The sequence below is a fragment of the Cydia fagiglandana genome, chromosome 26 (assembly GCF_963556715.1).
Source record: "Cydia fagiglandana chromosome 26, ilCydFagi1.1, whole genome shotgun sequence".
In the NCBI taxonomy this organism is placed as follows: domain Eukaryota; kingdom Metazoa; phylum Arthropoda; class Insecta; order Lepidoptera; family Tortricidae; genus Cydia; species Cydia fagiglandana.
Genome location: NC_085957.1, coordinates 7617273 through 7643432, shown reverse-complemented (window position 1 = coordinate 7643432; position 26160 = coordinate 7617273). Strand labels below are relative to the sequence as shown.

The following is a 26160-nucleotide window of genomic DNA, read 5'->3' as shown; positions in this document are numbered from 1 at the left end:
CACTGAATAAAATAAACACTAGAATTAGCATCCGGACACGCGAAATAACACTCAATTTAGGCCATAACTATTCCAAATGACAGTTGGTAAGTTAGAAAATTTCGCGACAACTGATTATCATGTTTTCAGGTGCCAAGGTCGTTGTAGTTGTGTTTCATGGGATAAAAATAAATAATAGTACTCACCTTGTCTCCCGATCGGCTCTTGGGTACGGGAAACGGGCAACAAAACAGCGTTGTGCGTCAAATCCTCTATAGACAGCCCAGTCACGGCTGTTGAAAGAAGAGGATTTTTCACTATTCCCCGACTCATGTGATCACCAAAACTTTTGTCAGACATTGTGTCACTATATAATTATTCGGTCGAAACAATATTTCTCGTGAATTTACACATTTGGAGGTCGCAAAATGCAAATATAATTACGTGAAATTACGTGTCACTTGCATATTTTGACATTTTTATGACATTCCTCATTCCTGGCAAATGTCATTCCAAAATACCAATACCAAACCTCTATTGAGGCTACATTTTGGGCTACACCATGGCTACACCTGCATGAAACAGTTTTTTATTTTTGGAAAACGTCGAAAGACTGCTATGAAAAACGTTTGGATATATAAAAATTATAATCTTAAGTTAAAATAATGTTTTTAAATGCAGCTATTTAAAATTAAATATTGAAATATATCTGCTGTAAATTATAATGATAAACAAATAACAGCCCTCGTAAACGTAAATCTATTCCGTTTCACGCTCCTGAAATGGTTATTTCCACGTAAACACACAAATTACGTAAAATGGAACGAAAGCCACGAAACGTCAAAACTGTCAAAAGTGTTAGGTTAAGTTTGTTTATTTACGAACAAGATTTCGAAAATTATATTTATAAATAATAAAAACCATGGCTGATAAACAATCAGAGCCTCCTCCTCCAGTGAAGCGCTACAGGCGTGAGGAAAAGTCCTCAGAGTCCGAGGAAGACATCGATAACTATGAACCCTATGTGCCAGTGAGAGAACGTAAAAAACAACAATTGATGAAGCTAGGGCGCCTCGGTCAGGTCGCCGCTGAAGTCTCCGCGGAGACCAAAAGCTCGAGTGATAACGATCCAGACGATGAGAGTAAGTTTCAGCATACAAAATATACTTACACGTACCATTGTATGTACAGTTTATTGTATACATAAAGCGATTTTACCGCCAATATCCCATCGCCAAAAAGGCTTGCTACACGGTCGCCGACAAGCCTTCTAACCGTCTGACCTTGGTCTGTCCTTGGTCAGTTTTGGTCAAATTTTGTTGGTAACACCTGTCTACACGGTCCGGGACCGGCCAAGGCCACGCGGTCTGGGGGCTTGTCGGCGACCGTGTAGCAAGGGCTTTAAAGTATCCCATCCTCTTTGTACTATATTTATTTATTTAAACTTTATTGCACAAAACATAAAAATAATGTACAAATGGCGAAATTAATGCCTAATGGCATAAACTCTAATAAAATCCTCTCTACATTAATCTTTAAATTGAACTTGACTTAGTTGACGTGCACAACCAATTTATGATTTCATAATAATGCTGCGCTTTAAAGATTGCGCGAAACGTGACATGGTTGCCTTTAACATCTCATGTAACCAATGGCAGAAACTGGCCGAAGACCGACCCGTGTGGCGTCGTGCTATTCACGATGGTCAATCCAAGCACGACAATGCCTGGTTTTCCTCATTAACACTTTGACTACCGAGAACCCTCCTGGTAGGCACTCGTCATGTTTGCTCAGATGCCGGACAACCCGCCCAGCGGGTTGTTTTGTACGTAGATATAGACGACCGGTTTCTGGGGTAGTGCGCCGTTTTTTGCCTGGTTGCGAAAGTGTTAAAAGAAAAACGCATGAGGCGCCACGAGCAGGCCTCCAACCCCCGCCCACCCGGGGGAGCATACGCCTGCCGCGTGTGTGGCCGTGGGATCCTCTCTCGTATAGGGCTTTACAGCCACGAACGCAAGTGTAGTAACCAGGATGCTGCTTAAAACATCTGACACAGATGATAAAGGCCTATTATTAATAATTACGAAATTTCTGAAATTATATTTCTTCAGCACATCATAATTACTACTTTTACTTTCCTTATGCGCACTGTCAAGGAATGGAATTCCTTGCCGGCGTCTATATTTCCGTGTTCTTATAACCCGGCAACCTTCAAATCAAGAGTGAACAGGCACCTTCTGGGCGAGCTCGCTCCATCGTAGGCCACGTCTACGCCTCGGCTAGTCTGTGGCCATGAGTAAGCCCATTCATAATAAAAAAAAAAAAAAAAATCTATTTATATTTTCTACTTTCTTGCTCCAGACTTATTTTAAAGCCACAGCCTACTAGGTAGGTATATGTAATATTTTTGTTGAATTGAAGACCTTTATTTTTAAGTCGGACTAAACCGATTAACACTTCTAAATAATAAATGTTACAGCATCTCAAGAAGAATGGGGCCGCCGCTACAACGTCTCACTCTTAGACCAGCACAGCGAGCTCAAGCGGCTAGCCGAGGCCCGCGCTCTGAGCGCAGCGGAGAGACAGGCGAGGGAGGAACAGCATATACTAGAGAGTGTAGCGCAGAGTAAAGCTCTTATGGGTGTTGCTGAATTAGCTAAGGGTAAGGTTATGAAGTGGTACAATATGTCTTACACATATTTAATTACATAAACAGGTCTACCGCGATATACTTTCATTATTTTTACCTTAAACACAGAATAAATAATAGTACTAGGTACAGAAGACGCGTTTTGTTAGAGAGTGCTCTAACAAAACGCTTCTGTTACGATCAGGCCCCTGTTTCACCAACGTGACAGGTGCGACGAATTGTAAAATCACTGTTGCTGACGTCACAGGCATCCATGGGCTACGGTTACCGCTTACCATCGGGCGGGCCGTATTCCTGTTTGCCACCATTATTGTATTATTTAAAAAAACTTTATGATATCGGAAAAAACAGATATTTCTCTTGCTAAGTTTATGACAATTGTCACAAGGAACACTACAATTGTCACGAAATTCCGACATATAACTCATTACCTGTCAAGAATTACCTACAATTCTTCTAAATCTTTGACAATTGTCAGAAACTTCGCAGGAGAAATATCTGTTTTTTTCCGATATAATAAAGTTTTTTTAAATAATACAATGATGGTGGCAAACAGGAATACGGCCCGCCCGATGGTAAGCGGTAACCGTAGCCCATGGATGCCTGTGACGTCAGCAACAGTGATTTTACAATTCGTCGCACCTGTCACCGATGTGAAATTGGGGCCAGGATAGATATAGCCGCTAAGTGGCGACACATGGATGTACTTTTAGCTACCTGTTGCAAAGCGCCGAAATCGCGGAGTGAGCCAAGCCTGCCTTAAATTCCAACGTTTCAGCGGAGTTGCAACAACCTTTGTGTAATTAAATATGTGTACAAAACGCGAGAGTTTAAAGTGTTATGTCCTACAGATCCCTAGCCTCCTAAGGCATACAAATCAAAAATGCAAAATTTTCCACAGAAATTTGAACCTACAATGCAGGAAATAGATTTCATTTTCCGTTGTTCAAGAACTGAACGAAACAAAGCAAAAGCAACTCTGTTCCAATCGAATATGATTACAATTCCATTGAACTGAATAAGTACTATAGGTAGGACCTTGGGCCTCAGGAGGCTAGAGTAATGGGGACTGGTATAAAATGTCATTCCTACACCAGCACACTTCCAGCCATCAAAAGCCATTTCAATCAAGAGTATTTTTGGTTAGCTCTGTTTAAAAGTAAATCAATTTGAAAGACAAACTTCATCATCATCATCATATCAGCCCTTTATCGCCCACTGCAGAGCATAGGCCTCTCTTCTAGTACGCCACTTGTCCCGGTCCTGAGCTAATCTCATTCAGAAGTTCCATTTTCCGGATGTCGTCCACCCAGCAAGCCAACGGACGCCAGGCGCTTCTTTCATTTGAAAGCGGCCACCATTCTGTTAACATTTTAGTCCACCTGCCATCACTCTGCCTAGCAACATGTCCCGCCCAATTCCATTTTAGTTTGGTAAGACAAACTTACCTTAGCCTTTCAAATCTTCTCGTCACTCTAAGGCGGCCAACTTTATAAAAGTCAATGCGGGACACCCACCCCTATCCACAATAAGACTGAGGATTTGTTGGTGGTGTACTTAAATTAGAAACAAACAACACTACTACCGAGTTAACATTTATTTTTAAAGTCCTATTTTTCACATGAGTGGCATTTTAACATTGAAAATGTTTTTTCGATCGCATCAGTATAGCCCTCCAATTTCAGCCAGAGTGAGACATCGCCCTGGTCTCGTGAGTTTTAGGGCTACATGAATGGTCCAGGTCTCAAAAGATTCATCTTAACAAGGGCTACAATATGGTGAAAAAATATTTTGAAAAAGTCAAAAACTCTTTTCGTAAATCTCAAAAACCTCTATCCATCGCTGTTCTGTACTGCTCTTCATCTCCTCCCATCTCTTTAGGACATCATTATTCACATAATTTGCCACGTAACTTAGTTTACTTCGTCGAACAAACTATCTGCTTTTAAAGTCATAGCAGCTGTAGGCACCTGCACCAATAAATGTTGGTATATCTGCTGTACATCAGCCCATTTCAGATTTTGTTTAAATTGAATCAAAATAAAAGTTTTAAATTCGTTGTATTGATGTATGTATATACTTTTGCAGGTACTCGATGCAGTTGTGATAAAAGTTACGAACATACCCCATAAAATAATCTCTGTTGATTTGACCATTCTCCACAAGTTTTGTCGACTCATTTCTTATGGTCAGAGGAATATAATCATTGTCTAAGCTGTTTGCGTCTCGTCATTCGTATTTTTGATGTGGAACACTTTTATGCGAGCGAGACGATGGGAAACGAGAAATGCGGGACATACGGGACGCCTTAGACGATTTGCGGGACTATTTTATTAAATATTGCAATGCGGGATTACAACTGTCATTACGGGACGGTCCCGCAGAATGCGGGACGGTTGGCCGCCTTACGTCACTCCATCATCATCATTATGTCTTAACTTTACCAGTTACGAACATAACCTCAAATTTCAGGTATCCAATACGAGGAGCCCATAAAGACCTCATGGAAGCCCCCACGCTGCATATTGGAGCTGCCTCCGGAACGCCATGACCGAGTTAGGGATCAGTTGAGGATTCTGGTGGAGGGGGAAGATGTTCCGCCCCCCATCAGGACCTTCCAGCATATGAAGTTTCCTAAAGGTATCATCTTACTAAACAGTTTAGCAATCTTTAGCCATACAAGGTGAATATAGACAGCACAGCCACAACCCGGACACTGGCGATCAAATGTATGAATCAAACGCGTCCCTATGCGCACAGCTAAGCTCGTGTAGGTGAACGCGTACTATGCTTGTGTGAGTGAGATAAGACGTGCGAGGGTTCTCGCCATTTTGTTGTTAAGTTCGATGACCTCAGTGACTCAAAACTCATTGCACGAATTAGGAATAAATAAGAATCGTATTATGCTGTAAGGTGGGTATCTGAGCTCGATTTATACAATAGTTTCCTATTTTGAATCAGTATAAACGAAGTAACAAAATTTTTGTAAGGAAATCAGGCCACCAAAATATTACGTAAGTTGAAAACATGATTTTTTGTTCATATAGATATCGTGTTGTTTTCAGTGTGATCCGATAGGTTTTTTAAATATTTGTTTAATATTTGAATATTTTACGTGGCCTCCGCTCTGCGCACCGCGTCGTCGCGTCCTTGCCGGCCGGTAACTGCGAGGTAAAGGTAACCGAGAGCGGGTGGGCGGCACTTTCAACGGGAGGCAGGGAGTGTCCATACTATACGTTAGTACTCTTTATTATTCTGTGGCACAGCTGTCTGATATAAAATCACTGTTTTTTTTTTCAAACCAATGTTTAACAAGGTAGGCAATGTTGAGCAAGGGTGCCTCCATAGATAATTGTAATAAAAACATAAAGCTATTCATCATTATATAACAATAAACTTAACTTACATACTTTTCATAGCAAGCGTAATTCATCGATAAGCAATATCGACTTTAGCCGTATAATGTTGACAGCTCGGTATATTACCCCATCGGAACGTTCGTTTGGCCTCTACTATAGGCATTCCTGTATTTTCTTATTCTCACAATGGTAGAATAGTACATTACTATACAAGTGCGGAATTTGCAACGAGTGGCGATAACTTGATCGACTACACGAGTTGTTAATTACCTTTTCACCTCAGCAGCTCGAACAAGGGTACTTTGCTTCTTAAAAACAGTGAACAAAATAGCATTTTGCTCACTGAGTGAGACAAAATGTCATTCAAGTGACCTTTATAGTCAAATGTCATTTCAACATGCGGGGTCTAATACAAAGTTCGATATACTTGGGTTCTATTATCTCTGTCCCTCTAGGTATGTTCTCACTGCTTAAGGTGAAAATTTTTGTGTACTACACGAGATCAAAGTTATTTACCTCTCGTGCGCTTTTGAATCCCTTACTACGCTCAAGATTCTAAATTAGTTTCACTCGCTACGCTCGTGAATCTATTATAGAATCTTTCGCTTGCACGGGGCTCAAAATAAGCACTCGAAGAAATATCAAACTTTGATCTCTTGTTGTACAAATAACTATTTCGCACGTGTATTGTTACAACGTTTTACGAAAATTTAAAGGGCCGTACACGCTTACTGTAAAGGGCCCCTTCATGATTACCAGTTCGCCGGACGATATCAGCCTGTCAGTTGTTCGGAGCTGTCAAATTTTGCGTTTAACTGGCAGGCTGATGTCGTCCGGCGAACTGGTGATCAGTGGGCCCCTTTACAGTATATATGGACCTTTAAATTTTCGACATAGGCACGTATTGTGCTAATTACCGCACTTTACCTTATTACAGGCATCCTCCGAGGTCTAGAAGAGAAGGGCATAAAGAAACCCACTCCCATCCAGGTCCAAGGAATACCAGCGGTGCTGATGGGGCGCGACATGATCGGCATAGCGTTCACGGGGTCCGGCAAGACCCTCGTGTTCACCCTCCCTCTCCTGCTCATGTGTTTGGAGCAGGAGATCAAGATGCCCTTCATCAGGTCAGTCTAAGATTTATAGGCATTTGTTTGTCTCACATTTTGCTTAATGAGAGAGTGAGACGCAATGACATTGGACCAAGGTATTGGACAGATGGAATACCACCTTAGGAAAGACTGCAAAAGACACATTTAAAGGTACAAAGTATGTCTGACTCACTAACTGCTGATTTATAGAACGGAATTTCCGTCGAAACAAAAGATGGTCGCCTTCGTAGTGCGGGACGTCGTCGTTTATCGATATCGATAAAAATTGAAATGATATTTGGGTAAGTTTAAGTTGTCGATATTACAAAAACGTACTAATTATTTATATAAAATGTAAAGTTTTGCGTGTTGTTTGTTTAGAGTCTGTAATGTTTTTTGGTATACCGACAGTTTATCCTCCTAAGTCCTGTAAATGGTAAGAGTGTAAATGGGGGTTGAAGGTTAGTAAGGGGGTAGGATCCAGGTGCAGGGTATACCAGCTGTGCTGATGGGGCGCGACATGATCGGCATCGCGTTCACGGGGTCCGGCAAGACCCTGGTGTTCACCCTCCCTCTCTTGCTCATGTGTTTAGAGCAGGAGATCAAGATGCCCTTCATCAGGTACGTTCCGTCAAAAAAGACGGTCGCCATAGTGCTGGAAGCCGTCGTTTATCGATATCGATAAAAATGTAAAGGATATATTAAGTAAGCTTAATTAGCGATATTGCATAAGCCTCCTTAATAATATAAAAACGTCTATTGATAATATAAAATCTCGTCCACGTCTCACTCAGGCTCCGATCCTGGATCCGGTTCCGTGTTCGGTTCCGATTCCGTTTCTGGTTCCGATAAACTAAATTTAAAACATCTGGTTTCGCTTTCCGTTCCGATAAAACCACATCCGTTACATCCCTGGTATTTATTATACCAATAATACTCCCTATAGCTCGTTTTTATTTAGCATTAAAAAGAAGGTAAGGGATCTTGGCAGATCTTTTTATTGAAAAAGGCTTTTTAAAAATCAGCAACTATTACTTATGATATACTAATGACCGTATTAGATTCATAATTGTTACATATTTGCCGTAACTTATTTTTAAAATGTGTTTTTCAATTAAAAGACACATCAAGATTGTTTACCTTATTTCTAATGCTAAAAAAAACGAACTATGGGTAATATATGTTGCTGATTTCAATATGTGGGTTTTGCTATGAGAACTTACGAACGTATCCGAGAAATACGATGGAAAACAATTGTGCACTACATCTGTATTTAATGTATTTATTATACCAATAATTCCCACTAATAATATGCCTTTTTTGTTACAGAAATGAGGGTCCGTACGGGCTCATAATCTGCCCGTCGCGCGAGCTGGCGAAGCAGACACACGAGATCATACAGCACTTCGTGAAGCACCTCAAGATGGCGGGCATGCCGGAGATCAGGAGCTGTCTGGCCATCGGAGGTCAAATATTACTTATTTTATTTATTTAACCTCTAGCCGCCCAGAGACCTATAAAAAGGTCTCCTGCTCCATTCTAATTTGAACTTTGTGTTGACAAAATAAAATTTCATTTGGCTTGGCAAGGTTTGACGTATGGGCGGCTAGAGGTTAAAACCTTAAATCCTTTTTGAAGGGAAAACTTCTTTAGCGGCGCTGAGCACTTTTTGAGGTGGGGAAAAAATGATAAACTTGAGACAGCGTAACGCGTAACGTAACGCTGACGTCATCTGTCACGGACAATGTTATTCACCAAAGAACTTTAGTCATAACGTATCATAATCAGGTCAATTATTTAAAACTGGACTTTTATATTAAACAATAAAGCTCAATGTGTTCACGAGATCATACAGCACTTCGTGAAGCACCTTAAGATGGCGGGCATGCCGGAGATCAGGAGCTGTCTGGCCATTGGAGGTCTAATATTACTTATTTATTTTATTTATTTAAAACTTTAAATCTTTTTAGGGTTCCGTACCTCAAAAGGATCACTCGTGCGTCTGTCTGTCTGTCCGACCATTCCCCCCCCCCCCCCCCCCCCTTTATCTCTGAAACTACTGGGTCCAAAATTTTGAAAAAAATACCCAAAATAGTTCTTTACCTATAGATGACAGGAAAACCTATTAGAAATGTGCAGTCAAGCGTGAGTCGGACTTATGTACGGAACCCTACAAACGCGAGTCCTACTCGCACTTGGCCGGTTTTTTTTCCGAGCCTATTTGAGTGTCCCACTGCTGGGCAAAGGCCTCTCCCCTTAATTTCCACGACTCCCGATTTGGTGCGTGCTCCGGCCAGTTGTTCAGGAAGCTGTCCAGGTCATCGCGCCATCTCCGTTTGGGCCTACCGCGGCCACGTGTCTCTACCGGCATCCACTTGGAGTTGGTGACCATAGTCTAATAAAACATGGTCTTCTCTTCCCAGAGTGACACAAGCCTACGTCACAATAACATTGCCACATTATATAGCGCTATCGCATATTATCATATAGCGCTGTCGCATGATGACGTAGGCTTGTGTAAGTCACGTGACCACGAAAAGACGGGAAGAGAGTACCAGGCGGAGTATAAATTATTATACCATGCTTGGTGACTAAGCTAGCCCATCTCTCCAAATTTAAATCAGGCAACAATTATATTATGGGTCATATTATAAATACCCTTAGAGCATTTACTTACTAACTTTAGACGCCTTGGCTGTCATTTTCTGTACAAAACAGTCTGCCGATTTTTCCGGGGGACTGTACGTCAAATGTATTACTAGAGATGCACCGGATATTCGGTTACTATCCGGTATCCGGCCTATCCGGCCATTATTTGAAAATCCTGCCGGATGCCAGATACTAACCTACTATCCGGCCGGATACCGGATACTAACATACTATCATCAATCGTTTGAGAAATGCGATCTGTAGCGGAGAACATCCGGACATACACTACGTACTTGGATGGGTAACCGTTTTTTTTTGCATTATGGTACGGAACCCTTCGTGAGCGAGTCCGACTCGCACTTGCCCGGTTTTTTATTGAAGTTTAGGTGGGAAATTGTCAATTTTTAGGGTTCCGTACCCAAAGGGTAAAACGGGACCCTATTACTAAGACTTCGCTGTCCGTCCGTCCGTCCGTCCGTCCGTCCGTCCCTCCGTCCGTCCGTCCGTCCGTCTGTCACCAGGCTGTATCTCACGAACCGTGATAGCTAGACAGTTGAAATTTTCACAGATGATGTATTTCTGTTGCCGCTATAACAACAAATACTAAAAACAGAATAAAATAAAGATTTAAATGGGGCTCCCATACAACAAACGTGATTTTTGACCAAAGTTAAGCAACGTCGGGAGGGGTCAGTACTTGGATGGGTGACCGTTTTCTTTTTGCTTTTTTTTGTTTTTTTTTTTGTATTATGGTACGGAACCCTTCGTGCGCGAGTCCGACTCGCACTTGCCCGGTTTTTTTTTTTTTTATTCTTTTAAGCGAAGCATTGTAGGCAAAAGAACGTTCTATTCAACCAGTACTTTTTTTTCTCTGCCACATCCTTAAAATATACAAATACACTGGTCACGCTCTTGTCAAACACACTGTACGTGAGCATTTTTGTCCAAGCTGAAACGGAGACTTTCGCTTTCGCTCGGTCAATAATAATATGTTGATTCCTTGCAGGTGTGGCGGTGTCGGAATGTATGGAGGTGGTGCAGCGCGGTGTCCACATCATGGTGGCCACACCTGGAAGGCTTATGGACATGCTAGACAAGAAAATGGTAAATACCTTTTCACTACACCATCTCGGAAAGGCTTACTTTGCACTTCAAAAACTGATAGCAAAGTTGCATTTTATTCGCATGTGAGGCAAAGTAATCAAATGCAAATTTTGAGTTGTGTTCTTATGTTTGCTGGTAGAATTGACTTTTAAATGATGATTTTGGATGATAAATATTTAATAACATTCATTTGGATTTGATTTTGTTTGATATTTTACATTTAATATTTCCTTCGGGTTGGTGTGGTGAAAAATTTGTGTTTCACTCGGGGCAAATTTTGTTTAACCCTCATGCTTTGAAACCCTCGCAACGCTCGAGATTCCATTTTTCGAACCACTCGCTACGCTCACACACAAACAAAACTATTAACAAATTACTATTGTTTTACAAGGGGGCAAAGTTGTTGTTTAACCGCTCGTGCAAACATTGATACCCGAGCGAGTGAAAGATTCCAAAATTCAACCACGAGCGCAGTGTGTGTTCGAGGGTTGCCGTTTATGTCTTGTCTTGTTATTTATTATATACTGACAATCGTAGTACAAGACCAAAAAAAGTAAGCCAATGTTGCCACTTTTTACTAGCGCGTTCTAGTATTTATGTAAAAATAAGTAAATAAAAGTACTTATTTTAAATCGTAGGCGTAAAATTAGCAATAAATAAATTATCTCAGCGTGTTTATTTATAAAATGGAATATACTATTTTACAAACAAATTATTTCAGTGGCAACATTGTCTTACTTTTATTGGCCTTGAAGCACAGAATAAATAATAGTACTAGGTACAGAAGACTCACTCTCTAACAAAACGCGTCTGTCACGATCAGCACAGATATGGCCGCTAGGTGGCGACAGCGCCACGCGCGGCTTATGGCAAACCCCAAAATTGGGGTCGAACGCATGGACTTTTAGCTACCAGTAGCAAAGCGACGAAATCGCGGAGTGAGCCACGAATGCTTGAAGTACGATTTCCAGTTTAAATGAGTTATTTTGACGACCAGTCTGGCCTAGTGGGTAGTGACCCTGCCTGTTAAGCCGATGGTCCTGGGTTCGAATCCCAGTAAGGGCATTTATTTGTGTGATGACACAGATATTTGTTCCTGAGTCATGGTTGTTTTCTATGTATTTAAGTACATAACGGCGCGGGCTTGATTTAATTCGATTATTTTTAAATTGTTAAATTAATCGGGTAGTTGTGATTGTTATTGACACCGACAAGTTGATTTATTTTAAGAGCGGGTAGTCCCGAATGGAGTTGTAAGTGTCATGGCGGCGCGGGACGTCATTCGTTGACAGCGCCCCGCACGGAATGGTCCCTTACAAACCCATTGGCTCTTAATCGCGATTTATTGTTGTAATCCGTGAATATTTTTGGTATTTGACAATTAAAATAAGAAATACAGTGTTTTTGATTCTATCGTGAGATTATTATTTGGTGAAAACCTGCACGTGCACGCCCACACGACATCAATATGCCAGACACGCCTGTTCGGCCTCCCGATACCCCGACATACATATTTATATATTATATATATCGTTGTACCCACAACACAAGCCTTCTTGAGCTTACTGTGGGACTTAGTCAATCTGTGTAAGAATGTCCTATGATATTTATTTATTTATTATTAATTTCAGGTACGTCTAAACGTGTGCCGCTACCTCTGTATGGATGAAGCTGATCGCATGATAGACATGGGTTTCGAAGAGGACGTCAGAACAATCTTCTCATACTTCACAGGACAGAGGCAGACCTTGCTCTTCAGTGCCACAATGCCTAGGAAAATACAGAACTTTGCCAGGTACGTATATTCAGACCGTAAAAAGTCTGCAGCGATTTTGATAGCCCACGCAGTGCAAGTGTCATTTTAAACGTCAAACTTCTATGAAATTATGACGTATATATAACACTTACACTGTGTGGCCTATCAAATCTGCTGCAGACTTTGTTTGGCGCGACTATAACATTTGCTCATACAGTCCGCAGCAGAAGTTGCTAAGCGGGCGAGATGTTCAAAATTACCTTGACACGCTCTTATTCTCTTTACAATAAAGTCGCGTCAAGATCATTTTGAACACTTGGCCCTATTAGCAACTTCTGCTGCTGACTGTACCACATATTGACCTAGAGAAAACTAAACCAAGCTTGTGGTCACCATCATCATATCAGCCAGAGAACGTCCACTGCTGGACATAGGCCTCCCCCAAAGAGTGCCACAATGACCGGTCTTACGCCGCATCCAGCGGACTCCCGCGACCTTTACCAGGTCATCAGTCCACCTTGTGGGGTGTCTGTAATAGACCCACGCTAGGTTGTATTGGTATCTTACTTAAATAGAAAAATACATACTGAAATACATAGTATACTGTATAAACACACAAGTAAGATCATGATAGACATGGGTTTCGAAGACGTGCGGAGAATATTCTCATACTTCACGGGGCAGAGGCAGACCCTGCTCTTCAGCGCCACTATGCCTAGGAAAATACAGAACTTTGCCAGGTATATTACGCTTAGAAATTGTAAATATATACATACAAACATGAACGCTGAAAACAATACACTCAGTGGCGTAGCTAGGGGGGGCGGCGGGGGCGGTCCGCCCCGGGTGTCACCAATTTAGGGGTGACACCCGACCGTGAACATCAGTAGTGCTACCTCTAAAAATTCATAAAATCATGTAAAATGAAAGCGATGGAGTAAATCCTGAGCTTTTTAACATAAATTACAATTACTCTTTTCAAATATATTTTACAATTTTGATTGAATTTTGGGGTGACACCCACAATTTCCGCACCGGGTGCCACCCATGCTAGCTACGCCACTGAATACACTCTTTTTGTTTGGGCGGTCGTGTACAAAAATGTAGGCAACCATAAGCGTATTGACTAAGTTTGTATTGGTATACTTACTTAAATAGATAAATACGTACTTAAATACACAAACATACTGATTGCGGGGAGGCATGGCAAAGCATGAAGAGCTCTGGCCGCGTAGCCAAGATGCCAATCGCTCTCGAAATCGCAATCGAAACGCAACTGTCACTGTCGCGCTAATATGGAAGAGTGATAGAGAGACATGATGCTTTTCGTTGTCGAAGCGATAGCGATTGTAACCTTGGCTAGGCCGAGGCTGGATCAAGGCAGAAACAAAATCGCAGAGACTGGACCACCCCAGGAGTCAAGACACGTCTGTGATCGATGCGGCATGAAGTGCCGGTCGGCCATTGGTCTATACCAGCGGTCGGTAACCTTTTAGCAGCCAAGCCCCACATAGTAGTTAACGGAGGTGACGCGGGCCGCACTTTGTTAATATTTACGACTTTATCAGATATCTGACCTCTGTCAATATTACATACAAAATAGCCAGGAAAGCTCGCGGGCCGCAAATGGGAGGTTCGTATACAGTCATCGCAGGCGATGTAGGCTGTAGACTACCTCCTCAGAATACTTTCTTTAGTCGCTGCAACAGATAGTTGCAAAGATGCTGTGGCTATTAGTGATGATAAACACACAAATAAGATCATGATAGACATGACAACCGGTCTGGCCTAGTGGGTAGTGACCCTGCCTGCGAAGCCGATGGTCCTGGGTTCGAATCCCAGTAAGGGCATTTATTTGTATGATGATACAGATATTTGTTCCTGAGTCATGGGTGTTTTCTATGTATTTAAGTATTTGTATATTATATATGTATATCGTTGTCTGAGTACCCACAACACAAGCCTTCTTGAGCTTACTGTGGGACTTAGTCAATCTGTGTAAGAATGTCCTATAATATTTATTTATTATTATTTATTTATTTATTATTATTTATTATGACAGACATTACACATTTACCAAGTTATCAGACCTTGTGGGGGTCTACCCACGCTAGCTTCTAATGGTAGCACACGGTCTAGCTTGTATTGGTATACTTACTTAAATATAAAAATCAAAAACCGGGCAAGTGCGAGTCGGACTCGCGCACGAAGGGTTCCGTACAAGGCAAAAAAACGGTCACCCATCCAAGTACTGGCCCCGCCCGACGTTGCTTAACTTCGGTCAAAAATCACGGTTGTTGTATGGGAGCCACACTTAAATCTTTATTATATTCTGTTTTTAGTGTTTGTTGTTATAGCGGCAACAGAAATACTCGTACATCATCTGTGAAAATTTCAACTGTCTAGTATCACGCTTCGTGAGATACAGCCTGGTGACAGACGGACGGATGGACAGCAGAGTCTTAGTAATGGGTCCCGTTTTACCCTTTGGGTACGGAACCCTAAAAATCTAATATCTTTAAACGAGCAATTCTTGTTTATTTATATCCTCTAGCCGCCCATACGTCAAACCTTGCCAAACATAATGAAATTTTATTTTGTCAACACAAAGTTCTAATTAGAATGGAACAGGAGACCTTTTTATAGGTCTGGGCGGGTAGAGGTTAAATATATTTCGGGGATCTCGGAAACGGCTGTAACGATTTCGATGAAATTAGCATATTCAGCAAATAAATTATCTAAGAAAACGCGCATTCTTGAGATACATTGTATACTCATAAATACATAAATAAAATCATGAATATCATGTTGTATTTCATAAAATAAAATTACAAAAACTCAATTTTTTATACCTGTTATTTATAGAAAATAGAAATAGAAAATATTTCGTCGGGCGACAAGCAAAAGTCACTAAGTACCACCACAAGTTCATAGCCATATTGAACCCTATTAGTACTGAAAGAAGGTCGATTTTTGATTAATTTTTTTAGTAATTAGTGACTTTTGCTATCACCTGATGATTTGTTTGGCGTAAAAACATACATTAAATAAATAAATAAATAAATATTGGGGACATCTTACACAGATCAACCTAGCCCCAAACTAAGCAAAGCTTGTACTATGGGTGCTAGGCGACGATATACATACTTATATAGATAAATACATACTTATATATATATAGAAAACACCCATGACTCGGGAACAAATATTAGTGTTCATCACACAAATAAATGCCCTTACTGGGATTCGAACCCAGGACCATCGGCTTAGCAGGCAGGGTCACTACCCACTAGGCCAGACCTGTCGTCAAAAACGTTAGGTACAACATAAAGTTAAATAAAGAAACACACCAAATAGGATGCCGCTCACCATAAGCAGTGTCTGTAAGACACGGCGCTGGTTATTAGGTTTTTTTTAATTCCTAATGTTTTAAAATGGCGGGTAGAACCACTAGTAAATATGTAAATTTGGATGTGTTTTTGTCATCAGGTCAGCGCTGGTCAAGCCTGTCACTGTCAACGTGGGCCGCGCTGGTGCTGCGTCGCTCAACGTTCGGCAGGTAATCACACAATAATAGTTATTTGTTTTACAAGGGGGCAAAGTTGTTGTTTAACCGCTCGTGCTAATATTGATACCCGAGCAAGCGAAAGATTCCAAAACTGAATTTTGAGCGTTGCGAGGGTTTCAAACCACGAGGGTTAAACAAAATTTGCCCCCGAGTGAAACACAAAATTTTTCACCACACCAACCCGAAGCAAATATTAAATGTAAATTATTAAACAAAATCAATCCAAATGAATGTTATTAAATATTTATCATCCAAAATCATTATTTAAAAGTCAATTCTACCGGCAGATAAAAGAAACCAACTCAAAATTTGCATTTGATTACTTTGCCTCACATGTGAATAAAATGCAACTTTGCTATCAGTTTTTGAAGTGCAAAGTAAGCCTTACCGAGCTGGTGTGGTGAAAAACACTTTAATAAATTCTCGAAAAAAGCAAATCATGTTTTTTTTTCAGGACTTTTATAAATGTTCGTCTTTTTCCGTATTTTTCAGTTTTTTGTGAAAGAAATAATATACATATTATTTAAACTATCGACAGGGTCAAAGTCAATAAACATTTTTACAAACGATTGCCAGTCAGTACTTAGATAACAAAATTACAAAGCACACGACTTCGGAAAAATATATACTTTAAGTGACATTGTTTTAATTCCGAATAAAACTTAAAAAAAGATGGCTTTTTGAAAAAAAAACATATAATTTTCCGGGTTTTTTCAACCCTAGCCCGACTCGCACGTGGTCGGTTCTATTTGAATTCTGCTCAAATATAAAAACTTAAAAATAACCTTTTATCCAGGAACTGGAGCCTGTAAAGGCCGAAGCGCGTACAGTCCACCTGCTGCAGTGCTTACAGAAGACTCCCCCGCCTGTGCTGGTGTTCGCTGAGAGGAAACAGGATGTGGACGCCATACACGAGTATCTACTGCTTAAAGGTAAGTGGGATTTAAGTTACAAAATTTCCTTATGACGCAATCTTATTTAACACATTCACTGCCCCCGACGCACATGTGCGTCCACCGTCTTACAAGTTTGTTCCTAGGCCACGCCCCTGGCAGTGATTTGCGTAAAAAAAACCGGCCAAGTGCAAGTCGGACTAAAATTATAAGATACATGTCCATCTTTGGGTCACTAATTTACATATAAGTATCAAATTTCAACTTAATTGGTCCAGTAGTTTCCGAGAAAATAGGCTGTGACAGACGGTCAGACAGACAAACGCACGAGTGATCCTATAAGGGTTCCGTTTTTTTCTTTTTGAGGTACGGAACCCAAAAAAAATAGGACGCGAAGTGCGGAATTTATGGTCAGTCAAACATTAAAATGTTAATAAACATTGCAGTCTCAATTTTGGGACTGCAATGTTGCATACAAATTTCATTATTTGTCGTGTTCCAAACTTTTTAATAATTAAAATGCCCATATCATATGAAGGCATAAGTCCATTAAACGGCCAAACAGATGATTTTTACAAAAATCCCAACTAATTAAATGCGAAAACTGAACCGATTTAGATGAAACTTCGTTTCAGGTGTGGAAGCAGTGGCGATACATGGAGGCAAAGACCAGGAGGAGCGCTCGCGAGCCGTGGACGCCTTCAGGCGAGGGGAGAAAGACGTTCTGGTCGCCACTGACGTCGCCAGCAAAGGTAAACTTAGCTAACCCCCCACATGTGTGTACAGTCAGATGGTGATCCATGGAGGCAAAGACCAGGAGGAGCGCTCGCGCGCCGTGGACCGTGGACGCCTTCAGGCGAGGGGAGAAAGATGTTCTGGTCGCCACAGATGTCGCCAGCAAAGGTAAAAACCGGACAAGTGCGAGTCGGACTCGCGCACGAAGGGCTTTGTACCTGTAGGAAATTAGACAATCCGAAGATTGCAGGTTCGTGTCCTGTCACGGTCGCCAGATGTAGGAAATTACATAGATGAAATATATAGCCTAAATGAAAACACAAACGAAACGTTTAGCCATTTATTTTAGAGTGGCATATGATGTAAAGTATCATAAAAAATACAAATTTAAATATTTGACAAAAATCTAAAGAGTTCGCAACCGTACCATTACGCAAAAAACGACAATGTACGAAATGGCAATGAAATTAAATTCGCTAACCGTACAATCTCGATTCCATTAACTGAATTATCGGAAATTTCGATATTTTAATGGTCAAAGGTTTGCATAGATGGCGCCATCATAACTTACCCCCTTTTTCTATGAGAATTAGCTTAAAGGGCTGGGCATCCAGACCATAAAATTCCATTAAAAAAAAAACAAATATTAGACCCGATTCTAGGGATTAACAGGGCAAGCTATGCTAGCGCCATCTGCTAAATACTTCGACCGTCCAACCCCATTGTTTCAAATTCAGCAAAATTCATATTAAAATGGATTGTCATTTTTCGCCATTAAATAATCACAGGACGGCAACGGGCGACCCCCGCGCGGGCAGCTTTCTCGCGCAGAGAATTGCCATCGCAATCCGGCGCGGGAACGCTGCCTGCGTGTTGGGCACCCTCCTGAGGGCACCAAATTTTGATAGGTATTTTTAATTTTTAGTTATAATTATTTTAATTTTAGTTAGTTTTAGTTTTATATTCCTGTTTATGTCTTTTAGTAATTTATACTCGTATTAATAAATGTATTCTACCATCGGACTTTTAGACGCACGGCCGGTTTCTATCCTTACATGGTAGATATTCGACCAATTCGCACGAAGCGCTTTGCTTCTACTTTCCTTATGCGCACTGCCAAGGAATGGAATTCCTTGCCGGCGTCTATATTTCCGTGTTCTTATAACCCGGCAACCTTCAAATCAAGAGTGAACAGGCACCTTCTAGGCGAGCTCGCTCCATCGTAGGCCACGTCTACGCCTCGGCTAGTCTGTGGCCATGAGTAAGCCCATTCATAATAAACAAAAATGTATAATCACATGTTCTTGTGTTCAGGTCTGGATTTCGCCAATATTCAGCACGTGATTAACTACGATATGCCGGAAGATATCGAGAATTACGTGCATCGCATAGGACGTACAGGTATTCTTGTTGGTCTATTACTTATGGTCTGGTTCCCTAGGATAGCGGTGCCGTCATATAGCGGCCGCCTCCATACAAATACTACGACATCCATATTTAGCCGTATTATTTAGTATGGAGACGGCCGCTACATGACGGCACCGCTATCCTATAGTTCGTTTTTTTAGCATTAGAAAGAACTTGCAAGAAGGTAAGCGATCTTGACATGTCTTTTAATTGCAAACGCTTTTTAAAAATCAGTAACTTACTTATGAAAGCAGAAGAATATAAATGATAGTATTAGATTCATAATTGTTACATATTTGCCGTAACTTATTTTTAAAATCTGTTTTTCAATTAAAAGACACGTCATGATTGTTTACCTTATTTCTAATGCTAAAAAAAAACAAACTATAGGAAAACTTATCTTTACGTTAAAAATATATAAATAAATACCCTTCCGGTTTGAAAAATAATTGTTGAATGTGTTTATATGTATTTTTTATTGTTTTGGGTTTTTATATTTTACTTTTATGTTCACATTATAAAACCCTAACCTAAGAGCCAAGATAAATAAATAAATATTAGAGAACATCTTACACAGATCAAGCTAGCCCCAAACTAAGCAAATCGTGTACGTGTAAAAGCATATACATAGAGTTAGACCAAGAAAACTCTGCAGAGATTTTTGTAGCTCACGCAGTGCAAGTGTTATTTACACGTCATAATTTGATAGAAGTTTGACGTTTAAAATAACACTTGCACTGCGTGGGCTATCAAATCCGCTGCAGACTTATCTTGGTCTGACTCTACGTGAACTCTTCCAGGGCGTGCTGGCGGCGAGGGTGTGGCGACGACGCTGCTCGGTCGGGCAGCGGAGAGCAGCGTCCTCAAAGACTTGGCACATTTGCTACGGGAGGCTGGGCAAAAGGTATCACAGTCGGTTTACTTGTTGATTCGGTCAAGTTATGTTCTGGTGTATGGGGAAGACAAACAAATTATAGGGACCGTGCGCGTTGGAGGGTCTGCCATCTTGTGGCCTGAATCGGAAACATATATGTGCACATTTGACGACCGGTCTGGCCTAGTGACCCTGCCTGTGAAGCCGATGGTCCTGGGTCCGAATCCCAGTAAGGGCATTTATTTGTGTGATGACACAGATATTTGTTCCTGAGTCATGGTTGTTTTCTATGTATTTAAGTATTTATATATTAAATATATCGTTGTCTAAGTACACACAACACAAGCCTTCTTGAGCTTACTGTGGGACTTAGTCAATCTGTGTGTGTAAGAATGTCCTATAATATTTATATAAAAAAAAACATGTACATTGCCAAAGCAAGTGCTACCATCTACCGTTCTCGTCGGTACGTTTCCTTGTGCATAGTAGGTTCTGCCATCTTGTGGGCTACGTCGGAAGCATAAACGACACATTTACGACTCGCGCCAAAAATTTGATGGCTCCTATGCTGCCCCCTATAGTTCATGCACGGGGCCTTTAGCCAGCATTCAATAATTTTTTTTTTCATGAGACATTGTATTTAGAGCTTATTCGTTCGAATAACAAGAAAATATGTACTTGGGACATTTTTAATATTAATCTACATACATATACACAAAAGCAAAGTTCATGTTTATCTCAGTTGACCTACCTTCACCCTTCACTTCACTAGTGATAATAGTGGTTTTGGAGCTCACAAGCACAAAAACTATATGTAGGCATTAAGCAAGCACTTAAATAGGTGAACTTGAAAATATGATTCATTTTGATAATAAATGATATCCCTAAATATTAAGTTTGTGAAACAGTTATTATTGATAAAATGTGGTGTTAAATATAAAATATAACTTACATTGTACGGTGATGGGTATTAGTTACCTGTAATACCTTTGAGTATGGTGCTTTACGTACACTAGTGTCCCATCCCCTTCCCCTGACGCAACCCCCTCTTTTCCATCCCGGTTGACGTTTTTAGGGCCAGTTGCATCAACCACATTTGACAGACTGATCAACGTCAGCCGGCGCGCCCCGACACGCCACTATGAAACTTTCCATACATAAAAATTTTGCGAACTCTTTAACGATACGAATAGTTTCGTGCAACTGACCCTTACGACTGTTTAGGCCAGGACCAATAATCATCAATTATCGCCTCCCGCTTGATACTTTGTCAGATAAATAAATAATAAATAAATATTATAGGACATTTTTACACAAATTGACTAAGCACCACGGTAAGCTCAAGAAAGCTTGTGTTGTGGGTACTCAGACAACGATATATGTAATATATAAATACTTAAATACATAGAAAACAACCATGACTCAGGAACAAATATCTGTATCATTATACAAATAAAAGCCCTTACCAGGATTCGAACCAGGGACCATCAGCTTCATAGGCAGGGTCACTACCCACTAGGCCAGACCGGTCGTCAAATGACAGATGATAGTTTAGACGCTATCATGAATTTAAAAAATAGTCAGCCGGTTGTATCGCAGTGGAAAGACCGTCAGTTGAGCATGTCCATGTCCAAATCCATAAGGCGTTGAAATGCCTGATGCCTGATCCTATAGTTCTTTTTTTTAGCATTAGAAATAAGGTAAACAAGTCTTGACGTGTCTTTATAACCTATCATAACCTATCAACGGTGCGGCAGCTGACGTCCACGAGGGATCATCATACATAATCGTTAATCAATACACGAGTAATGGCCCGGGAGGCGAGTGGTCGTAGAAATCTGTTCGTTGCTCGCGGTCCATTTTTTTTACTACTCTACAACTGAAAAACGTGTGTGTGTGTGTGTGTGTGTGTGTGCAGGTGCCGGGGTTCCTGCTGGACATGATCGGCGAGCCCGACGTGCCGGCGCCCGACGGCCAGGGCTGCTCCTACTGCGGCGGCCTGGGGCACAGGATTACAGGTACACTATTATTAGGACATTTTCATTTTAACTTGGGGGTCATCCATTAATTACATCACACGTTTAGGGGGAGGGAGGGGGTCAAGAAAATGTGACATGGGGGAGGGGGAATCACAAACTTTGTGACGTCACTTTAACTTCATCAGTCACCGAAAATTTATTTAAATTATTTTATTCGCTGTGCATTTAAATAACAAGTTTTTAAAACGATAATCGTTTTTATTCGTTTAATTTTCTTTCCTAAGCAGTTTTGGGTTATAAAATTAGTAATATTTACATCGTCAAAAATATTTTGATAAAATATGAATAATACTTAGGTACTTACTAGATTCGATTTGGCGATTTCCTAGAAAAAATATGACGTCACACTAGGGGGGAGGGGTTTGCCAAATGTGACCAAGTGTGACAAGGAGGGGGGGAGGACCCAGACCGGTCGTCAAAATTAACTGTGTACATTTAATGTATGGGTTTGACATTAACCGTCAGTTTTGTGACGATTGCTAACCGGTCGTTAATAGTACACAGTTAATTTTGACGACCGGTCTGGCCTAGTGGGTAGTGACCCTGCCTGTGAAGCCGATGGTCCCGGGTTCGAATCCCGGTAAGGGCATTTATTTGTGTGAACAGCACAGATAAAACTAACTAAACGAACGTTTCACTTGTTCATTCTGTTGATAACTCTTACATTTTATTTCAGAATGTCCAAAACTGGAGGCGGTGCAAAACAAGCAGGCGTCGAACATCGGCCGGCGGGACTATCTCGCCAACACCGCTGCCGACTACTAGTTTCGTATTTATTTGGCCCGATTATTGTGATTACCCCCATAATTTATTGTATCTTCTTCTTCCTGGCGTTATCCCGGCATTTTGCCACGGCTCATGGGAGCCTGGGGTCCGCTTGACAACTAATCCCATGATTTGACGTAGGCACTAGTTTTTACGAAAGCGACTGCCATCTGACCTTCCAACCCAGAGGGGAAACTAGGCCTTATTGGGATTAGTCCGGTTTCCTCGCGATGTTTTCCTTCACCGAAAAGCGACTGGCAAATATCAAATGATATTTCGTACATAAGTTCCGAAAAACTCATTGGTACGAGCCAGGGTTTGAACCCGCGACCTCCGGATTGAAAGTCGCACGCTCTTACCGCTAGGCCACCAGCGCTTGTTTATTGTATACGACCATAATTCATTGTATACGAAATATAATTCCAATCTCTGCGAACCTTGTATGTCGAATTGTCGGAAATTATATGTGACGTTCCACGGCAAAAGGTACTCTATGGCGGCTGGCGCTTGCGTCGCATAGCGCCGCAATAATATTGGAGCGGCGTTAATAATAGCGTAAGCGCCAACCGCCATAAGGTAGGTACCTTTACCCACGGGTATAGGAAAATATTTGGACGTCGCATATTTTCTTCAGTTACCAATACTGTTAAAACACTGATGACTTTATAATCTCAACAGGGGCTATTACTGCAACGTTTCGCCGCCAGAGTGCAGCACTAGCGCCTATACTAAACCATAGAGTAACATACATACTGTGCTTTAAACTGTTTTTTGACATGTTTTCACAGACAATAAAATATATCAAGGCGGTTTGACAAGGGCCTATCGGGAAACACGAAAATCGGAATTTAGTTAATCTGCCTCTTTATCGCTCGAATATGGCAGTGATATAGAGGTTAGATAACGAAATTTCGATTTTCTTGTTTTGCGGTAGATCCTCAGATTGTGATGGATTGTGTAGTGGCGCCCCCTACGCAGAGTTTCGCGTAATATTCCCTATTCCTTTACCCTAACCTATAGTTCGCTTTTTTAGCATTAAAAAGAACTTGCAAGAAGGTAAGCGATCTTGACATGTCTTTTAATTGAAAAACGCTTTTTTAAAATCAGTAACTATTACTTATGAAAGCAGAAGAATATAAATGATCGTATTAGATTCATAATTGTTATATATTTGCCGTGACTTATTTTTTAAACATGTTTTTCAATAAAAAGACGCATCAAGATTGTTTACCTTATTTCTAATGCTAAAAAAAACGAAGTATAGATACTAAGACAAAATGTGTCGCTTAGCTTCAAACTCGGGTAAATCCATTCGGCCCTCAGCAAATCTACCTATTACCTTTTTTTAACACCAAAATCGCATAATCTGACAGACGGATTTACCCGACTTTGAAGCGACTCAAATATCAGTTGTATTGGTCCATTTACTAACTTGCTTTTGTACCCCCATCCCCCCTCCCCCCTTTTTTTTGTTAGACTGATGACCAGACATAGGAATCCTATGTCTGCTGATGGCTTTATTCTCGAACGAGATATATAGTCTAAGATAATGTAATAAAATATTTAAGAATTAAATGTGTAAGTTTACATTTTGCTTTTTCTTGATCTTGTATTTTCTTTTTACCCCAACTACGGAAACTAAAAGGGTTCTGTCTTTAGCGGTCTATGTAGGTATATACAGGGTGATTTCTGGGTCGTGATCCAGAACCACTTTTTCTGACTCTGTAAATGATCCACATTATCATATGGTACTATTTGATAAAGATAGAAAAGATAATTACTTTAATTATTCTTTTTTTTCAAGTAAAATTAATGTTAGGTATACTAAGTAATTATGGTCACCCTATGACTTTTGACATACGCTGTATGGAAAGCGACAAGACGTCATATTGAGTAGGGTCACCAAATTGTATGCAAAAATGTTTTTTCCTACTTGTCATCTGAAAAAAAACATCATTATTGGTGATAAACAATAACTAATAACATCATTAGGCTCATCTTTAGATTCTGTATGATGTCTGGCTCTCTTGCTCCACGACCCCGAAATCATCCTGTATATAGCAAAGTAGAAGTAGGAGCACAGAATAAATAATAGCACTAGGTACAGAAGACTCACTCTCTAACAAAACGCGTCTGTCACGATCAGCACAGATATGGCCGCTAGGTGGCGATGGCGACAGCGCCACGCGCGGCTTATGACAAACCCCAAAATTGGGGTCGAACGGATGTAGTTTTAGCTACCTGTAGCAAAGCGACGAAATCGCGGAGTGAACCACGCCTGGTAGGAGTTTGATTTTAGCCAGTGTTTGGTGACTGTAGTTAAACCGACTTCCAAAATAGTTATATACAAATAAAATCGAGTCGGATTATAGATTTTCATGTTTATTTAAATTCAGATTAGTAGGTATCTAACAGGGGGCCGATTTTTTAATTTCAACCGCTCGATTTCGTGTATTTCGTACGATATCTCCACTACTAGGCATTTAAATTCTACTAAGAACGAGTGGTCAATACCACTTGATTCCCAATATTTAGCATTTCGTCGTTTTCCATCGATTTTCGAGTGAAGAAAAAAATAGAACGATCGTAATTCATATTCATAAATCGCCCCCCAGGACTGTTTAAAAATAAAACAACGAATATCATAGTAAAACCATTTAACAGTACATATTCCTCGATTCTATAATTAAGAAAAAAGCAACTACATTTACATAGAGTGCCTCAATACATAAACTAACTAATAATATACAGTAATAAAACAGTATTCGTCGAAACGAATTTCAGTGGCTTGTTCATGTTGCACTGTGGTATGCGGCAGACGCATGCGACATAGTTTTTACACATTATTATATTAAAAAGGAACTTAATAGCGTATATTATACTTGAAAATTTCTCTACGGGATCCTATCTCATCGCATAATAATTGATTGTCATAATGTAATGTAACGCATAAATCTCTTTTCGCATATTTTTTCTCCAGCTGAAACAGAAAGTATCATCGAAAATATTTTGCATAGGTTGTGTAGAATAGGGTAGGTTAGGTTAGGTTTGTGTTATAATTTTTCAGAAATGTTAATATTTCCAGCACAATAACAATTATGCGAAATGAGTTTTATGCGTAACATTACATTAGGACAATCAATTACTATGCGACCCAATATGGACCCTTTCTCTACATATCAACAAATGATCGAGTTGTGTGTTACATAAATGTGCTTGTGGCATGCCACAATGCGGCATGCTGCAAGCCTTATACATAATTTATCGGCGTAACCGATTTGATTAAGAATT

The 26160-nt window shown here is 40.5% G+C and overlaps 3 protein-coding genes across 3 annotated transcripts in view; 1 reads left to right on the top strand and 2 right to left on the bottom strand.

Annotated features, from left to right (window-relative positions):
• LOC134677476 (uncharacterized) overlaps positions 1–26160 on the bottom strand; it is a 343898-nt gene that overhangs the window by 138643 nt on the left and 179095 nt on the right. The gene's annotated exons all lie outside the window — the stretch shown is intronic.
• The window catches only part of LOC134677482 (uncharacterized), a 109814-nt gene that overhangs the window by 46326 nt on the left and 37328 nt on the right, over positions 1–26160 (bottom strand). The window lies entirely within an intron of this gene.
• Positions 834–24416, top strand: LOC134677472 (ATP-dependent RNA helicase abstrakt). The gene is made up of 14 exons (XM_063535954.1): positions 834–1121; positions 2459–2641; positions 5102–5269; positions 6926–7115; positions 8409–8545; positions 10735–10832; positions 12464–12627; positions 16078–16147; positions 16953–17088; positions 17685–17801; positions 19099–19185; positions 19992–20095; positions 21984–22083; positions 22781–24416. The coding sequence occupies exons 1-14, from the start codon at positions 902–904 to the stop codon at positions 22867–22869; spliced, it is 1863 nt and encodes a 620-aa protein (XP_063392024.1). The 5' UTR covers positions 834–901; the 3' UTR covers positions 22870–24416.